General features: G+C 38.7%; 1 protein-coding gene across 1 annotated transcript in view; it reads right to left on the reverse strand.

Annotated features, from left to right (window-relative positions):
• The window catches only part of TMPRSS15 (transmembrane serine protease 15), a 140900-nt gene that overhangs the window by 47613 nt on the left and 72980 nt on the right, over window positions 1-20307 (reverse strand). Inside the window, exons 9-12 of the mRNA XM_056825876.1 lie at window positions 17383-17523; window positions 16279-16428; window positions 10708-10813; window positions 5187-5334 (exon numbers count right to left, since the gene is read on the reverse strand). Coding sequence (XP_056681854.1) covers window positions 5187-5334; window positions 10708-10813; window positions 16279-16428; window positions 17383-17523 — 545 coding nt within the window. The remainder of the gene's footprint in view (window positions 1-5186; window positions 5335-10707; window positions 10814-16278; window positions 16429-17382; window positions 17524-20307) is intronic.

The following is a 20307-nucleotide window of genomic DNA, read 5'->3' on the forward strand; positions in this document are numbered from 1 at the left end:
AGTATGTCCAAATTTGAATTATCTTTTCCTCTTAACCCTCTCCCCCCTTCCCTCAGGCTCACAACCTAGGAGTCATCCTGGATTCCTCTCTCTAACCTCCCCTATCTAATCTGTTTGCTAAAGTGTTTGAGTTAACCTTTGCAATATCCCTTCTCTCCTCTGATACTGTCATCACCATAGTTTGGGCTCTCATCACCTCACACCTGCTGGTGGGTCTTCCTGTTTGAAGTATCTCTTCATCCCAATTTATCCTTCACTTAGCCAATAAGCACCAGGCTGATCATGTTAGCCACCTACTCAAACTCTGGTGGCTCCCTATTGCCTCTAACATAGATTACAAAATGTTCTCTTAGATATAAAAAGTCCTTCATAACCTAATCCCCTCCAACCTTTCCAGTCTCACTCTTTGACCCAGTGACCCTGGTCTTCTGGCTATTCAATGAACAAGAAAGACACTCCATCTCAGCTCTGGCTGTCCTGTATGTCTGGAATTCTTTCACTCCTCATCTCTGTCTCCTGATTTCCCTGGCTTCCTTTATTCATTTATTTTAAATTTCATTTATTTTTATTTAATTAGATGATTTAGAATATTTTCCCATGGTTACAAGACTCATGTTCTTTCCCTCCCCTCCACCCACTTCCTTCCCATATCTGATGCACAATTTCGCTGGGTTTAACACATGTCATTGATAAAGACCCATTTCTATATTATTAATAATTGCACTAGGGTGATCTATTAGAGTCTACTTTCCCAGTCATAGCCCCATCAAAACGTGTGATCAAGCAGTTGTTTTCCTTGTTTCTTTTCCCACAGTTCTTCCTCTGAATGTGGATAGTGTTCTTTCTTATATGTCCCTCTGAATAGTTCTGGATCATTGCATTGCTACTACTAGAGAAGTCCATTACATTTGATTTTACCACAGTCTCTGGTTCTGCTCCTTTCACTCTGCATCAATTCCTGGAGGTTGTTCCAGTTCACATGGTATCCCTCCAGTTCATTATTCCTTTGACCACAATAGTATTCCATCACCAGCATATCCACAATTTGTTCAGCCATTCCCCAAATGAAGGGCATCCTCTCATTTTTCAATTTTTTGCCACCACAAACAGCATAGCTATGAATATTCTTGTACAAGTCTTTTCCTTTATTATCTCTTTGGGGTACAAACCCAGCAGTGCTATGGCTGGATCAAAGGGCTGACAGTCTTTTAGCACCCTTTGGGCACAGTTCCAAATTGCCCTCCAGAATGGTTGGATCAATTCACAACTCCACTAACAATGCATGAATGTCTGACTTTGCCACATCCCCTCCAGCATTCATTACTTTCCATAGCTGACATGTTAGCCAATCTGCTAAGTATGAGGTAGTTTTGATTTGCATTTTTCTGATTATAAGAGATTTAGAACATTTTCTAATGTGTTTATTTATTTATTTATTTATTTTAAACCCTTACCTTCCGTCTTGGAGTCAATACTGTGTATTGGCTCCAAGGCAGAAGAGTGGTAAGGGCTAGGCAATGGGGGTCAAGTGACTTGCCCAGGGTCACACAGCTGGGAAGTGTCTGAGGCCAGATTTGAACCTAGGACCTCCCATCTCTAGGCCTGGCTCTCAATCCACTGAGCTACCCAGCTGCCCCCTCTAATGTGTTTATTAATAGTTTTGATTTCTCTATCTGAAAATTGCCTATTCATATCCCTTGCCCATTTATCAATTAGGGAATGGCTTGATTTTTTTTGTACAATTGATTTAGTTCCTTATAAATTTGAGTAATTAGACCTTTGTCAGAGGTTTTTGTTATAAAGATTGTTTCCCAATTGGTTGCTTCCCTTCTACTTTTGATTGCATTGGTTTTGTTTGTAGAAAACCTTTTTAATTTAATGTAATCCAAATTATTTATTTTGCATTTTGTAATTTTTTCTAACTCTTGCTTGGTCTTAAAATCTTTCCTTTTCCAAAGATCTGACAAGTATACTATTCTGTGTTCATCTAATTTACTTATTGTTTCTTTCTTTATGTTTAAGTCATTCACCCATTCTGAGTTTATCTTGATGTAGGGTGTGAGATGTTGATCTAAACCTAACATCTCCCACACTGTTTTCCAATTTTCCCAGAAGTTTTTGTCAAATAGTGGATTTTTGTCCCCAAAGCTGGGATCTTTAGGTTTATCATAGACTGTCTTACTGAGGTCACTTACCCCAAGTCTATTCCACTGATCCTCCCTTCTCTCTCTTAGTCAGTACTAAACTGTTTTGATGATCACTGCTCTATAGTGCAGTTTAAGATCTAGTGCTGCTAGGCTACCTTCCTTAGCACTTTTTTTTTCACTATTTCCCTTGATATTCTTGATCTTTTGTTCTTCCAAATAAACTTTGTTATTGTTTTTTTCTAATTCTGTAAAAAAGTTTTTTTGGTAGTTTGATGGGTATGGCACCAAATAAATCAATTAGTTTGGGTAGGATTGTCATTCTTATTATATTAGCTCATCCTACCCATGAGCAATTAATGTTTTTCCAATTATTTAGATCTAGTTTTAATTGTGTGGATAGTATTTTGTATTTGTGTTCATATAATTCCTGTGTTTGTCTTGGTAGATAGATTCCTAAGTATTTTATTTTGTCTAGGGTCATTTTAAATGGAATTTCTCTTTCTAATTCTTGCAGCTGAGAAGCATTGGAAATATATAGAAATGCTGATGATTTATGTGGATTTATTTTGTATCCTGCAGATTTGCTAAAGTTGTTGATTATTTCCACTAGCTTTTTGGTTGATTCTCTAGGATTCTTTAAGTAAACCATCATATCATCCACAAAGAGTGATAGCTTGGTCTCCTCATTGCCAATTTTAATATCTTCAATTTCTTTTTCTTCTCTAATTGCTACTGCTAGTATTTCTAGTACAATGTTAAATAATAGAGGTGATAATGGGCATTCTTGTTTCACTCCTGATCTTATTGGGAAGGCTTCCAGTTTATCCCCATTGCAGATGATGTTTGCTGATGGTTTTAGATATATACTGTTTATTATTTTTAGGAAAGGCTGTTCTATTCCTATGCTTTCTAGTGTTTTCAATAGGAATGAGTGTTGTATTTTGTCAAAGTCTTTTTCTGCATCTATTGAGATAATCATGTGATTTTTGTTGGCTTGATTGTTAATATGGTCAATTATGTGGATGATTTTCCTAATATTGAACCATCCTGACTTCCTTTAATTTCCAACAAAATTCCTATCTTTTAATGTAAGCTTTCCTCAAGTCCTCTTAATTCCAGTGCTTTCCTTCTGCTAATTATTTCTTATTTATCCTGTACATAGTTTGTTCTGTATATATTTGCTTGGCTATTGTCTCCCCCATTAGATTGTAAACTTCTTCAGTGTCCTTTGCCTCTTTAAATCTCCAGTGCTTAGCACAGCATCTGGCACATAGTAGGCAATTAATGAATATTTACTGTTTGATTAATTCCATGAAGGTCTTGATTGAGTTTGAATAGCTAATTAGATGCTGTGAAGAAAACAAGTCAGTATCAAGTTTCTAAGTTCAGAAGCTTCTTGGAATATGTATAAGAAAAGCACATGTACACAGGAGTATAAGTAAAACAGGTCATGTTACTGAGAAGGAAATGGGAAATTACAGAAAGGGTTTAGGACACAGAAAAGGCAATAGAGGCTAAAAGGAGCCCGGAGGACAGAAATGCAATCAAAAGAGGAAACAGAAGGAAAAGTGAGGAAAGGCACCGAAAGGAGAGGGAAAGAGCATATTCAAGACCGCATCCATAAGTTATTGTGATTTCAGGAGTGTTTGGAATATTTTCTTTTAAAAAAGAGGTCATTTACTGCTTCTGTCTCTGGTAACTGAAATTCTATCAGTAAAGACCAATTTCTTTGTTTTAAGCATTATCGCTTTGTTTTCAATGTAAGCATTCTTGGGAAAGAAGCACATTAAAACCGTGACATTCATTCATCATATTATTTCCAAACTTGCTAAAAAGGGGAGTGGGAGGAGGGAATGTGTACATATAAGCTAAAAGAAGGGTTCCTTTGTGGACAAGCAGATCTGAGTGGGCACTTGGAGGGTAACAGGTGTAGGCAGTGAAAAGACAGTTTCCTGATCCAGGACAATGTGGAAATGGGAACAAAGGAAGGTAAGCAGAATGGGAAGTCAATCAGTTAATAAACATTTATTAAACACCTTCTATATACTAAGTGCTGAGGATTTAAAGAAAGTTCCTGCCCTCAAATACTTTATAATCTAATGGGGAAGGACAAAGAGAAAACAACATATACAGATAAGCTACTTATGGCATAAATAGGAAATAATTAATGGAGGGAAGGCACTAGAATTAAGAAGATTTCTTGTAAAGAGTAGTCTTGTATAAGTTGGAATTCTATCTGGAATTTGAAGGAAGCCAGGAGGTAGAAATGAGAAGGAGACAACGCTAGGTAGAGGAAATAGACAGAGAAAATGCCCAGTGGAGTTCCTTGTTCGAGGAATAGCAAGGAAGTCAATGTCAATGGATCATGTATCAATGACCAATGTAATGGATCAATGAAGGAAGTGGAATGTGGGATGTACGAAGACTGGAAATATGGGGGGAGGGAGGGTGGGCTAAATTATACTAGAGCTTACTGAGATGGTGGTTGACATGGTTGGTCTTAAGGGAGATTCAAAGACAACAAACATTGACTACTTTATCTTCATCATAATGAAAATCATACCAAATGAATATTTTTCCCTAAGGATAGCTGGGGAGCAATCAAGAGAGGCTGAGTGTAGGCAATGAGGCAACCAGGCAAATTTGTAGTCCGTCTCACAAACGTTATCAGTTTCCTTAGACCTAGATCTAGGGGCAGGCAAGTGATGGAAACACTTCTCTGGTGCTGTTTTTGGAGTTTTCTTGGAAGTATGAGTGAACCGTAGGTTAGACTCCACATCTACAAGTGAACATCAGCAAGTCCAGCCATTTCAGGGGTTCATGTTTCCCAGGACAGAGGACTTCCCTTCCTCACCACACAGCCTTACCTTGCCACCGCCTGAGGTTTTCGTCAATGACTGTCTTAGATCTGAATTTTGAAATAAATTTAGTTATCATGAATAGGATGGCAGATGGGGAGATGTAGATGAAGAAAATAAAAAGAAGTCCTAGCAATAAGGCTCTCCAGTCACTGAAAATAGCGATTGTCTTCTTACCAACCTCAAATTCAACGTTTTCGTTTATCGTTACTTGTCCATAATTCCACGTTCGGCCATAATTTCCTTCTTTTTGAAAAATTGTCTTTTCTGCATCATTGGTGCTGATATTGATGCTTAAGCGATAGACATTCTCACCATACATATAATACCTGGATGAGAGACATAAAGGTTTTGTTCTCCTTCCAAAAATAGAAGCGTAACAATGAAAATCAATAGTCCAAGAGCAGGGAATTCCTCTCCAAGAGCATCAGAGTGAGAGTGAAGCAGGCAGAGTACTAAAAGAGGGTTCTGAAATTCAGTAAACACGTTTTCGGGGATGAAGTGGTACAAGAAATTCTGAGAATCCTCTAATGTTTGGCATATTTTTAGCAGCTGAGCTAAAGTTCTTACAAATAGTTCAAAAAGGATTCCTAGTTTAAGGAGGCGTGATACTAACATTCCCCAATATGTTATTAGTGGGAAGAATGCTGAGTTTGGAATCAGAAGGTCTGGGCTAAAATTTGAGCTTTTCCACCTTAAGCCAGTTGAAACTTCTCTTTGCTTACTTTTCTCATCTGCAAAATGATGGAGTTGGAAGAAATAGCCTTAATGGCTTCCAGGTTCAAATCCAGGATACGACCATCTCTTCCAGGTCTAATCTATGTTCCTTGGTGATAAATGTTTTATGGAAAACTTGAAAGGAAGTGTAATGCTGAGATCCTGGTCCTTATTAAGCTCCTTCTAAATAATTAAGGAATGAGGTAAGAAGTGTTAAACAATAACATTTTTGTAGCTAAATTATTAATTACATGGATTTTACATGTTTTCTGAAACATCTTTAAGGCAAATATTAAGGCATTCTTTAGGGGAAATGGGTGCAATTCTACAAGCGGGTGTCTTACTGTTTTCTAGTACCACTCACAAATAGTCAAGTAAATTTAATTCGGTAACTTTTATTTTCTATTGTATATAGAACTTCTTGTGGCAAGAAGCTATTCTTTGTAGGTTGTAAGTTTTTTAACATTGGCAATTGCCGACAGGTAACTAGAAAAGCTAATTATAAACTATATTAGAAATGTGATTAAAAAGAGCTTTTTCATTTCTAAGGGCATACTACAAAATAATTTTTTAAAAGTATAAACAATAATACAATGGAAACAGCTAGGAGGTGGAATTTGGAATCAATAAAACATGAATTCAAATTTAGCAAGTCACAACTTCATTAAGACTTTATAGGGTTGTATGGATCAAATGAGAAAAAATATGCCATGTAAAATAAAAGAACTGGCTATTTTGACATTTATATTGTCTACATTTACATTGTAATGTGATCACATATTCAGGAGGGATTATAAGTAATTCACAGTGCATATATATAAATTATTAAAATTTATAGTACACATAAATTGTTAGAATTTTATTCAGTGGAATTATATCAGTTGCTCTGGAAACTAGGGCTGTGTTGGCTAATCTACGGCATGCATGTTGGAGGGGGCTGCTCCCTTGCCCCTCTCCCCATGCACCTGAGGACATGTCTCTCAGGACCCAGCCCTCTATCTAGGAAGCCCAATGGGAGAGCTCCTCCCTTCCCTGTCTGGGGTAAGACAGAGGGGGGAAGGCAGGGCATGAGGGTTGCAGTTTGGGCACTTGGTTCCTAAAAGTTTCACCATCACTGCTCTAGGGTAAAACATTAATTTAGCCACTTAAATATTTAAAATGTTAAAGGCTGTTCATTTTTTTACTCAAAAATTCTGCAGGAGCCAAGATAGCAGAGTAGGAGAAGCACTCATCCATGCTCTCCCCACAGACCCCTCTAAACAACTTTAAAATAATGCCTTAAACAGAATTCTGGAAGAGAAGAGAACAAAAGATCAAGGTGAGGCATGTTTCCTGCCTAAGACAACTTCGGAGGTTGACTTGAGATCTGTGACACAGACATAGAGGCTGATCCAGAGCTTCTACGGATACAGCATTAGTGGTGGGACCAGGGACAGAAGCATCAGCTTTGTGAGCTCTCAAGTCAGAGGCAGTAACGGGACATTGATTCTGGCCAGAAAGAGATTATAGCCCTTAGTAACCCTTGTAGTATTTGCTGTACTCTTTTCAGTGTTAGAGTTCAGAGCTTAGAAGAAGCATCTTCAATCAAGGGGATCAGGGCCCTGAACAACTGTATGACTTCTGGTTCCAAGGGATCAGGATCCATGGAGAGCAATGCCAATTGTAATCCCAAGGGATAAGAGGCTCTTCCTGGGGAAGGACCAGCGTGCACACTGGGAGAGCAGTGAGCACATCATTTTTCAGACTGTATCACCTTAGAAGCATAAACAAATACTCACTCATCTCCTCCCAGAACTAATTCTGAAAACGGCAACATGAAAAAGCCTGAAGCTTGGGACACCCCTCCAGCCTCTAGCACTGGGAAGGAAACTTTAAGTCAAGAAATAGGTTGAAAAAATGAGCAGATAACAAAAAAAGGACTTGACCATAAAATCCTGCTATGGTGACTGTGAAGATCAAGACACAAACTCAGGAAAATGTTGTCTAAACACCTATAAGCATCTCCTCAAAGAAAAATATGAATTAGATACAAGTCCAACAAAAGTTTCTAGATAAGCTAAAAACTTATTTTCAAAATCAAATAAAAGTAGTAGAGGAAAAATTGGGTAAAGAATTGAGAGAGAAGGAAGAAAATGATGAAAAAAGAATAAATAGCTTGGTAAAAGGCACAAAAAACCCCCAACCACTTAAAAAAGCAAAATTGGCCAAATGGAAAAAAAGGATTAAAAGAGAAAATATTTTCAAGCACCAGAAGAAAACCATTCAAGTAGGAAACCATGGAGTCACAGTCAAAATCACATGAGGTTTAGGAGCTGTCATGTTAAAGGAGCAAAGTACTTGACATATGATATTCTGAAAAGCAAAAGAACTAGGCTTACAACCAAAAATGATTTACCCAGCAAAACTGTGCATAATCCTTCAACTGAAAAAAATGGATATATAATGAAATAGAGGGATTTTAAACATTTCTGAGGAAAAGACCAGAGCTGAATAGGAAATTTAACATTCAAACATAAAACTCAAAAAGAGGCATAAAAAGATAAACATGAAAGAGAATTCATAAGGCACTCAATAAGGTTAAAGTATTTCTATTTCTAGATGGGAAGACAATAAATTTAACCTCGAAGAACTTTATAATTATTAGGGCAGTTAGAAGGATTCTATATAGTCAGAGTGTGGGGGGCATGAATAGGTTATGTTGGGATGATGTTAAAAAATGTAAGGCAAGGAAAGAGGGATAACATGGGAGAAAGGGGAAGCGAGAGGAAGAATGGAGTATTAGGATTGATTAAGCCACAGGGCTAATGAGGACCATGTAGGGTAATTGGGATCTTAGCAGCTAAGGACAGGGTAAAGAGTAGTGGGTACGGTTTCTTTAAGGCCGGACAGAATCTTGGGAAGGTGCCTGTTAGAATTCTGGGTAGCCTGAGCAGGGGGTCTCTGGGAAGTATTTTTTTTCCCCCTAGGAGGAGGTTGGTGTCTCTGTTCCCTGGAACACTGGAAAACCCAGTGCCAGGTGAAGGAGGAAAATAGGTTAGAGTTTCTGGAATAAGTTTGTGGGGAAAATTAACGGAAAACAGAGAGGGGCAATTGTTCCTCCTGGTGGCGGCTGAGAGGGCCAAGCCATTTTGAGGCCTGCTAAGGCCAAAAAACCTAGCCAGACCCAGAAGAGCTGGTAGTTGACAGAGAGAGTGAATAACTGAACTGATTTAGAGCTGAAAGAGATCTGAGGAGACAGTAAGCTTACTTATATAAGAAAAGAGAGAGGCAGTTTTTTCCCCTCTGTGTGACTGCAGAGTGGGCGGGGCCTTTGAGGCCTACCAAAGACCCAGAAGCCTGACTAGGCCGAGAAAGTACTGGGAGTTGGAGGAGTGAATGAAATGATTTTTAGAATAGGTTATTTAGCATAGATTCTGGAAATCCAGTTCCGGGATAAGGAGTTGTAAGTTAGGCTCAGGGAAGCTTGAGCAAGAAGCAAGTTCTTGCAAACTAGAGGGAAGTATTTAGGGATCCTAATCCTCTACCTTCCTTCCCTTTCCTTCCCTTTCTTCAAACCTTTCCCAATACTTATTAGAGGTTTTTTTACATCTGTCTCCTTCAGTTATCCATTGTGCAGGCCCAAACACTTACCCAGAGTTCCCCCCACTTAATATTCCTAGATGACCATTCCTGGCTGTTCCTAATTGCAAATTCTTGGCCATTTCTATTGATAACATTCTCGCCGATAGAGTACAATTAACAGGAGAAAATTATCTCACCTGAAAGAAGTGCAGGAGGAAAAGCTTGTCCATTGAAAGGGGAGTGGTGGGTTGAGTCCATCTCTCATTTAAATTGGTTCAGAGAAGGAAAACTAGATACACACTCAATCGGGTATAGAAATCAGAAGGAAAGTAGGAGGGAATGATAAAGAAAGAGGCTGCTCTAAGGATAGGTCACGGAAATAGGTGGCGACTCCAAAGATACTGGGCTCAGAAGGGCTCTGGGCTACCATGTTGTATCAATGTTGGACACAACTTCAACTCACAACATTATCAAAGCTTGGAAAAGTTGATGGATCGTAAGTATTTCTGCTTAAGATGTCAGAAAGTGTAGAGGCACAGTTCTTGATAACTGGCCAAACATCAGCTTCTCCAAAACACATGTGAATGATAAAATGACTCATTTTCCTAGTTAAAAGATAATTATCTGCTTATTTTGGGAGTGTATTTGTTGTTTCAGGTAATACATTACTTTTTACAAATTACCTTTTCAATGACAGACCATATATATATATATAATTATTTTGGTATACTTTTATTATTAGATTTCCCTGAACCCCTTCCTTCCCCCTTTGTCTTTATGTTCCCTTCAACACAATTTTTTTTTTAGTGAAGGAAGTTATTTAAATTAAAAAAAATTTTTTTCCCTTACCATATAGTGTGTTTGCCTTAGCACTGAGGAGCAGGAACTTAACAATAACTTAACTTAGCAAATTGATACAATTCCCTGACTCTGACTGAATAAGTTCCTGATTAAGTCTTAGGATGATTGTCCAAGAAGACCTGTTTTACTGTCCATACACTTAACTGTTACTTAATCAATAAATACATATTATGGGCCTAGACAGGGCAGCTAAGTGGATAGAGTGCCAAGTCTAGAGTCAGGAAGTCCTATCTTCCTGAGTTCGAATTTGGCCGCACTTAGTAGGTGTGTGACCCTGGGCAAGTCACTCAATGTAGTTTGCCTCAGTTCCTCATCTGTAAAATAAACTGAAGAAAGAAATGGCAAATCACCCCAGTATCTTTGCCAAGGAAATCCCAAATAGGGGTACAAAGAGTCAGACATGATTGAAATGATCGAACAGCAACAATAACGATGGGTTTGGTAGTTACGGCTTTGGGAAATATTCTTTATGACAGCTCTGAGTCATAAAATTCAGAAGGCTTTCTTATTCGCTGCCCTTTGAATTTCATATTCACGTTATAAATAATGTAAGTCTGACTTACCAGAAGCTAAGGCAGACTGGATCTGAAGAGGGAACTAAAGAGAGACTTGAAAGCCGCACTCTTTCTTTTCTGTCTCCTGGCCCCGTTGGGGTAGAAATATAAAATCCTGTTTGAAAAAGAAAAAGGTTATTTTGATTTCAGCACCATTTTTCATAATTTAGAATGAAATTCATTTGCAAAGTGTGACTGTTCTACAGAGATTCAAGATGAAAACCAATGAAATATTGACTACTTGAATTTAAATCACCACCCCTTGGTTCTAAGCCTGGTTCTGCCATCTATCATTAAATGACCTCAAAAAAAATCTGGTTTTATATTTATAAAACAAAGATCTCAGATAAGGTGGAAGACCCAGGTAAGATCTTTTCCAACTCCAAAATTCTAGCTTTACATAGACGTACACTGCCATGGTGCCACTAAAACTTATTTTATCCGAGTTCTCCCAAGATGATGATTTTAATTCAGGAACTGAGCAAATACTTCTTAGCTGTTGGATGTCAACCTGTAGGGTTCCTTTATCAGTTCAGATATCTTATGCAAACATAAATGGACACCAAATTGGTTCCAGGATTGAAAATAAATAAGAGAATGGTTGGAGTGTCTTTGAGAATGTGCACGTTTTCTAGGGAGCCCAGCCATTTCCCTGGGATAAATGTTCCTCTTTTTACACTAAGGTGTTGATAATTTTATATCTCTACAGTCATGGAACTTTACAGACTGCAAAGAATTGAAGTGAGGAACACACAGGGGATGGAGAGGTAGCTGGAAGTCCCACTCCGGTTGCATTATGTTACGAACAAAGGATTACACAGGAGAAGCCGTGTAAAGGGTGTCAGGTCTTTAAAAAAGGATGTTTTTCATGTAGTGGAAGGGAGGGGTGAATAGATGAATGAGAAGGCATTTATTAAGCACTTACTATGTGCAAAGCAGTATATTAAGAGCTGGGATCCAAATAGAAAAATAACATCGCTTGTGCTCCTCAAGGTGCCTTCATTCAAACAGAGAGGGTCAGCTCCAGGTCGGTTGGGAAAGCCCTGTAGTCCTCAAGGTGGCATGGCAAAACCAATGAATAACTTCCCATTCTCCTGACCTTACTCACTCCCATACACCCTGATCATGTCACACAGGCCTCCTGCTTCTCCTTGTAGCTACTTACTCTGGCTATTTTCCCTGCCTGCCTCCCAGGCCTTGGAATTCTCTTCTCACCTGCTATGTCCTCACCTCCGAGGCTTTCTTCAAGTTTTGGCTAAAGTCTCACCTTTCTTTGTCTTTATTCATTTTAGTGCCTTTCCTCTGAGACTGTCTCCAATTTATCCTCTATGCGTGTGTGTATAATGATTTACAAGGAAACCTCATGCAGGAAGGAAATGGAACTTTGGCTGTCAATGGGGGATGGGGCTAGAACCTCCAGCCAAGAAAAGCAGATGGACAGTTGGAAAGGAGTTCTTTTTCCCTTCTGAACTAAAAGGGAGAAGATCAACTTGCTGAGCTTAACCTGCTGTTATCCCTCATCATTATGAAGAACTCAGATTAGCCATCTTTCCTCAAAAGTGGTGGATAGAGACTTTTTCCCTTTGGGAAAGACAAGAGACTATCTACCCAGAGGATTTTCCATTGATATCTTCAATAACTGTATCTCTCTACATTAGGAAATTACACCAGCCTGACTCCACAATGTCCTCAGACCTGAGTCCTCAAACCCCTGAAGGGTCTTTAGGTTGAAATAGAAATAGGGACTTCCTATTTTTCCCTCTTCCCTACACCTACCAATCCTCAATCTCCAAACAATAAATAGATCTTATTAGTTCAGAAGAACTGAACATACCATTCTTCAAATGTACTAGGGGGATCAAGATAATATCCATCCAGGGCAGAAAACAGAAACCAGCGACTGAAGGGGATTTCCTATTTACCTTTCAGCTCTGGACATTGATCCAATCTCACCTTCTCTTGGGTAGCTCTGCCTGGGAGAGGAAGTGGTGCTTCAATTTATCTGTTCCCTCCCTCTCTGAGACCTGTCAAGCTTTGGTTCCTGATCGCCTACTAGTACACATACAGTATTTGCTTGCAAGTTATCTCCCTCATTAAATTGTACTTGGTACACAGCAGATACTTGATAAATGCTTGTTGACTGACTGACATTACACTTCCTCCATTAGGATGAGAATTCCATCCTTATAAAGACTTTCCTGAATGCTTATTTTGTATTTACCTTTCTGTTTCTCTTTACCGCCTTACTTTATATGTCAAAGTTTTGATTTAATCTTTTTATCAAGAATGCTTTGAAATCCTCTACTTCACTAAAGATTTATTTTGTTTATCATGATAAGTTGTTGGTGATAAGCCTCTAACTTCTGCCTTTAGAATATTGTATTCCATGTTCTAAACTCCTTTATTATAGTAGCTGCCAAAGTATGTGTGATCCTGGCTGTGATTTCTTGCTTGGTATTTGAACTCTTTCTTTCTGACTGCTAGTAGTGTTTTTTTTCTTAGACCTCAAAGCTCTAAATTTTCTCTTTGTCATTCTGGAGTTTTCATTCTCGGTTTCTTTCAGGAAGGTGATGGATCAGTTTATTCTATTTTCATTTTGCACTCTTATTTGAGTAAATCTGGACAGATTCCTTTCACAATTTTCTGAAGTATGATATTCAGGCTCTTTTTTGGTTATTGCTTTCAGGTAGTCTATTCATTCTCAAATTCTCTCTCCTTGATCTTTTAGAGAGGTCAGTAGTTTTGATGTAACTTAAATTTCATTCTTCTTTTAATCTTTTGACTTTATTTTAATATTTCTTCTTGTCGCATTAACTTTTGCTCAGCCCATTCTATTTTTCATTTTACTTAGGGAGAGTTCTGTATTTGTCATTTCAGGCAAATTTTCTTTCTCTGCCTTTCTTGCCAAGCTTTCATTTCCCCCCAATTTTTCCTCTATCATTTTCATTTCATCTCCATTATTTTGAACATTTATTGCATTTCTTTAAAGAATTTCTAATTGATCTTCTTGTGGCCAATCTATTTTTTCCATTGACGCTTTTTGTTGTTATTTTTGAATTGTTCTTTTCCATATTTGTGTTTTGGGTGTCCCTGGAGTCATCTCTCTGTCTCTCTCTCTCTCTGTCTCTCTCCCCCCTCTCTCTGTCTCTCTCTGTCTCTCTCTCCCTCTGTCTCTGTCTGTCTGTCTGTCTCTCCCTCCCTCTCTCTTCCTCCTCTCTCTCTGTCTCTGTCTCTGTCTCTCCCTCTGTCTCTGTCTCTCTCTCTCCCTCTCTCTCTGTCTCTCTGTCTCTGTCTCTGTCTCTCCCTCTCTCTGTCTCTCTCTGTCTGTCTGTCTCTATCTCTCTCTCTGTCTCCCCCTCTCTCTCTCTCCCTCCCCCTCTCTCTCTGTCTCTGTCTGTCTGTCTGTCTGTCTGTCTCTGTCTCTCTGTCTCTGTCTCTCTCTGTCTCTCTGTCTCTGTCTCTCTCCCTCTCTCTCTCCCTCCCTCCCTCTCTCTGTCTGTCTGTCTCTGTCTGTCTATCTTCCTCTCTCTCTCTCTCCCTCTCTCTCTCCCTCCCTCTCTCTCTCTGTCTGTCTCTGTCTGTCTGTCTGTCTATCTCTCTCTCTCTCCCTCCCTCCCTCTCTCTGTCTCTGTCTGTCTGTCTGTCTCTCTCCCTCCCTCCCTCTCTCTGTCTCTGTCTGTCTGTCTGTCTCTCTCTGTCTCCCTCTCCCTCTCTCTGTCTCTGTCTGTCTGTCTGTCTGTCTCTCCCTCCCTCTCTGTCTGTCTGTCTGTCGCTCTCCGCGCCCCCCCCCCCCCCCCCCCCCCCCCCCGCCCCTTTCTCTCTGTCTCATTCTTCCAGCCTTACTTCTCAGAGTAGGCCTTTGTGTCACAGCCAGGCCAGTTCGAATTGCCTTTTCCAAGGATCATAGAGACAACTGAGGTGGGGCAGCTGCAGACTTTCACTGGGCTCTCTGCAGTCAGACCAAGGGCAGCTGAGAGGGACCTCTGCTTTCCTGAGCTTTCCAGTCCTGGTTTGGGCTTAGCCATGGCCACTCCAAAAGAGAAGAGGTGACGATTCAGAGCGATCGTGCTGCTGACGTGCCTCTGTCGGAGTCTACAACATCCTCTTGGGGTCCTGCTTGTCAGCTCTGGTCTGGCCAGTTAATTAGCATTCCTTGACCAGGTCACGCAGCCAGCACGTGTCCGAGGGCAAGTCTGACTTCAGGCCCAGCGTTCTATCTGCTGCGCTTCCTTGGTGAACTGCCTGCTTCCTAGTAAATACTTAATAAACATGAGTCCGTTTGTGGACTGACAAAGTTTTCCCTCACTTTTACTCCATCTTAAATGCATTTGGTAAAACAATCTTCCTCAAGGCCTCTCTTCTATTCAGTGAATGCCAGTGGCTCGGGTGGCCTCTGAGAGCAATAACGATGAGTAGCATTTCCGTATGAGTCCGTCGTCTACATGACACTTTCTAAACATTTCACTGGAGCCTCTCAATCAACCTAAGAAGTTTGCGTTCCTCCTCAAAATTAGTCCTTTAATTCTTTGTCTCTTGTACAGTAATCACTAAATTAGAGAAAATCTTTTCCCAAAAAGTACAATTCTCTTTATGCCCTTCTTTGTAAGCATCATCGTTAAAAATAGTTGCAGCGAGCAGAAGCTTCTTCTCACCTCCCTCCCCTTCAGATCCGCACAAATTCTGCCATCAAAGGAAAAGCGCCCGCTTTCTCCCCGACTACGTGGAGAAGACGACGCGACCTTCAGTTGTTTTCTTTCGAAATTGTCCACAAGTTCCTTTGTTTTCTGGTTTTCCAACACATCATTTCCCCATATCTCTGGCTCTTAAAACTGTACTAACAGGATCCTCACTCTCTGTGGGACGCACTACATTTGCAGTTTTATTCCATAGGCATTTCTGTGTAGACACAGTGATCCCTGATGGAAAAGAAGCGAAAGGGTGGACAATCCTTTTTGTCTTTGAGTCCCTGCACGTGGCCTATGTTGTTTAGTTGTGTCTGACTCTTAATGGCCCCATTCTTGGCAAAGAGACTGGAGTGGTTCGCCATTTCCTTCCAGCTTGTTTTACAGATGAGGAAACACGGGCGAATCAGATGAAATGATTTGCCCAGAGTCCCCAACTACTAATTGCTGAGACTGGATTTGAACTTAGATCTTTACCCACTGTGCCATCTAGCTGCTGTGTGCATAGCACCTACTAGGCATTTAATACTGGCTCCATGATTCTCATTGACAGGTTCTAAACCCTATAATAAACAAATTACCGTTTTTATAATAGACATGCTTTTCATTATTCAACATTTTATGGCCAATTTTGTGTTTTCATGAATAAATCCTCTGGATAGTAACTTAGTGCTACTGAGAATTCAGTGTTCTTTACTTGAAACAGAATTTGTAAGAAGGCTTTAGAGCTGCACATTCAGAAAATCACTTTAGCATCTACGTTTCGGACAGATTAAAATGAGGAAACAATTTGATCAGTTCACCAAAAAAGTATTCGTTGCCTATTTAATACTTGAGCTATAAAGACAACTTATTTAATTTTTCTTTGGTTAAGGACGAGAACAGAGATAAATTATACCTGAAAAATTGCCCAACGTATGGTCATAATCTGGTCCAGTCAGAGGGGGGAAAGTATTTCCTTGAATTCTTTCCCATTCATTGTCATCTTTTAGATCTTGGATCCAGTAACAAAATCCATCCTCAAAGTTGCAGTTAATCTTGTCATAATCTGCAAATAATAAAAATATAGAAACTTTCATGCTGTAGTCAGATTTCAATCCAGGACCTCATGCCACTAGTCCTGCCTCTCAAACCACTGAACTACCTCACTGCTCCTGACAAAAGAACATTTGAGTCTAAGTGACACTTTAGCATTCGAGGCTCTTCAACTGACTGTTCTATACTGTTCTGTTGGATTTCTTCTAATTCTCAAGCATAGACCTTTGGCAACAAGAATCCTCAGAGGCAAGGCAAGAGAAGGAAAAATATTCTAAACATAAGAACCCACCCACTCAAATAGCAAAGAATAGCAAGTTGTTGATAAAGAACCTTGAGCTCTGTTACTCTCTCCATTCTCTTCAGATTCTCTGGATTCGATGACCAAGACTGTACATATGGCACAGGAATGACTCCTTCCTGAGCTCAGTTCGGCAAATCCCTCTTGGATATTTGTGATTCTCAAACATGGGCATCTCAAACGTCACATTTGCAAATCAGAACTCATTATTTTCCCTCCAAAGCCTATCAAATCCTCTTCTGAACTTCATGATTTCCCTCAAGGACACCATCATCCTTCCTACTCTCCACTCAATCCGCATCATCTTCTTGTTTTTGTATATTCAATTTAAAATAGATTGTTGGATACAATAATAAGCAGATTTCTCGTTTTTCTACATTTCTGCAAGTCTTTTCCATTTCCTATTCAATTATGTTGTAAGCACTCATTGTATTCAAATTCTATGTATTTCCATGGATTCTGTGGATGGTCTTAAAATTCTGTGCATTTTCTCACAGAAAGGTACTCTAGAGAGAGCAGATTCTCAATGAATGCTTATTTGGTGAAATTCATTAAATCTGGCTCTTATTTTCTATTCTGTCTCTAGTTCAGTTATTAAAAATTATTATCAAGTTAAAGATTTTGCAGCTTTGAAACTTCAGGTGGGAGAGAGGAAGCAATACTTACTGCTGAGTTCATGGCTATTAAATTCAGAATATGTTGCATTAAAACCACCGTAATCATTTTCATTAGAATTTATGAGAAAGTTTACAGTTGCCTGGTTAGAAAAAATGTATATTGTTCCTGGATTAGTCTCTGAGAGGGAAGCTGTAAGAGAAAGCAAATGACTATTTAAAAAAGGGGGAAACATTTGCTATTTTTCTGTATAAAACAAAACAGTGAATTATATTAGCAATATGTATATTAATGGGATTATTTTTCATGAAAAAAGGTCAGCGAACCACAAATAAACTGAAAATTGTAATCCTACATCTGAACTTTACCTACATTAAGCATGTATGTATACACATAGGCACTTGGTTTTTTCATATAAATATATACATGAAGCAAGCATTTCCAAAATGATAAACCTGCATTATTTGTCCCTTGATATGTTCCCCTCCTTAAGTATCATGTGTTACTGAGCAAGGAGACAAAGTAGTGATACCACACAGCAAGTGTGGAAGATTCTGATATATTCATGCAACATTCTGTATGGAATCTTGCCATTAGACTAGCAAAGTTTTTGATAATAAACCCTAACATTTAGACAAAGAAAAAACATAATTTTTAAAAATCCTTACCTTCCATCTTAGAATCAATACTAAGTATTGGTTCCAATGCAGAAGAGCAGTAAGGGCTAGGCAATGGGGGTTAAATGACTTGCCCAGGGTCACACAGCTGGGAAGCATCTGAGGACAGATTTAAACCCAAGACCTCCATCTCTAGGCCTGGTTATCGATTCATGAACTCATAGCTGCCCCCCAAAAACATATTTTGAAAAGATAGAAAGAATAATTTTGAAACCAGAATGGAAACAAAGGACAAAATGAACTGTTTCGAAATACAACCTTTTTATTGCATTATGGTTTATCTCTATAATCATACCTCATTAAGCTTCAGTTTCGATGGGATATAGACTTTCCTGGTGCTTAAGTCACATATTTGTACAGTTATTATTCCACAGTACGGACAAAGTCACTATTCTGTATCTAGTACAATGAATCACTCAGAACCGGAGAGTTCAAACACATAGTTTTTTGGTTTTGTTTTAACTAAAAAAATGACAATATCCTCAGTTAAAAGTGCTTCCCAAAGCGGCTGGCAGTTCAGGAAGCTAAAAGTTGGTCATAAAAACCTCAAGAAAGGTAGTTAAAAGAAACGGAGAAGAAAACCTTCCCATTCCTCTTGCCTAGAGTGCCTATAGTTGGATTTCAGTTCAATTCCTACACCTCTTGAAGCAAGAGGTCAATGTTAACCCCAACTGTTCAATGTATGCACCATCATTCCTTGTTCAAGACAGTAATGAATGGCACTGTGGGAGTATGTGCGTGTGTATGTATGTTTGAGTGTATTAGAAGAAGCAGAAGGTCACTCCTGCCCCTACAATCCCACTAGTAGTCCAGTCCAGGCAACCACGAATGAAGAACTCACATCCTGGAAACAGGACCTCCAGATCCCCTGTCCCACTCTGCTACTTCCTTACTGGAGAATCACTTTTCTCCTCACAACCTCAATTTCTTTAATGGAAAATTGGGAAAACTGATACAGTACTTGCACTATTGATTTTACAAGGTTATTGTGAGAAATGTGCTTTGAAAATACTATAGCCTCATAGAAATAGGAAGTATTCATTACTGCTCTCAACTGGACCAAAAGTAATTCCTGGAAATATCAAGAGGAAAGATTGCAGTATGCAAGTTTCATAAAATAAGGAAATGATATATGAATTAGAAATGAAAGTGTTAGTATTCTTACAAAATACTAAATAATTTAAGTTATGCAAAATACTATTTTATTCCCTTGTCAATATGCTCTACAGTTGCTTAGAAGAAATAATTATTTCTTACCCTGTCACTCAAGAATTTTCCTTATTAAATAGTTGATATTTTATGTTTTAAATTTAATTATAATCTAAAATCTATTATCTTAACTTTAAAAAATTAAACCAACATAATTTATCTTAATATCAAATTTCATTTCTGACACATACTGGCTGTGTGACCCCAGGTATGTCATTTAAACCTCTCTCCTTAGACAGATATGTAGGCAACTCTGTAAGACCATCTACTGTATGCAATGAACAACTATGATTCCAGATGAATAATCATGAATACCTATTGTCTATCAGAGAAGTGATAGGCTCAAGACTGAGAACAAGGCTTTCATTTTTTGAAAATATAGACAATATGGGAATTTGTTTTCCTTATCTTTGCATATTTTTTTTAATGGGGAAGATGGGAGGGAGAGAAAATACATTTTTACTAATAGAAAAAGTAGTTTTTCTCTCCAATTTTAAATCGACATTTTCACTTCCATTCTACCTTAGCTATCAAAGGGAAAAAAGCTGTTTTTACCTCTTTTCCAAATGTTCTCTTTATCTAAACTTAGCCTTCAATGGGAAATATGTTCGTGTTCAAATTAGCTACCAATAAGAAGACTGTAATTCATTTACTTGTAGATACGATAAGCACTTATTGTATCTACTGTGTAGCAGAACACTGTGGAAGGTGCCCTAAGAGAAAGTTTAGTTAAGACATAGTGCCTGCCCTAATGAAGCTCGAAGTTAAGTAGGGAAATAAAACTCAACTCAAACCACAACAGTACTAAATAATCTATGGTAAATTCATTAGTGAGGAGCAAAAGAAATTGTTCTATTAGGTTGGAGTGGAAAGATCTCTACTGCTCTAGGGGATCAGGGAAAGACTGATAGAGCAGGAGGCATTTGAGCTGGAATTTGAAGTATGGGTAGATATTAAACAAAGGAAGTGAGGGAGAGAAGAAGCATTGATAGAGGACTTATAGGTGCCAAACACTTTCACAAATATTGTCACATTTGTTCCATTGCCAGAAAAGTTGTATTATGATGACCATTTTACTGTTGGAGAAACT

The sequence above is a fragment of the Monodelphis domestica genome, chromosome 4 (genome assembly GCF_027887165.1).
Source record: "Monodelphis domestica isolate mMonDom1 chromosome 4, mMonDom1.pri, whole genome shotgun sequence".
NCBI classification, from domain to species: Eukaryota; Metazoa; Chordata; class Mammalia; order Didelphimorphia; family Didelphidae; genus Monodelphis; species Monodelphis domestica.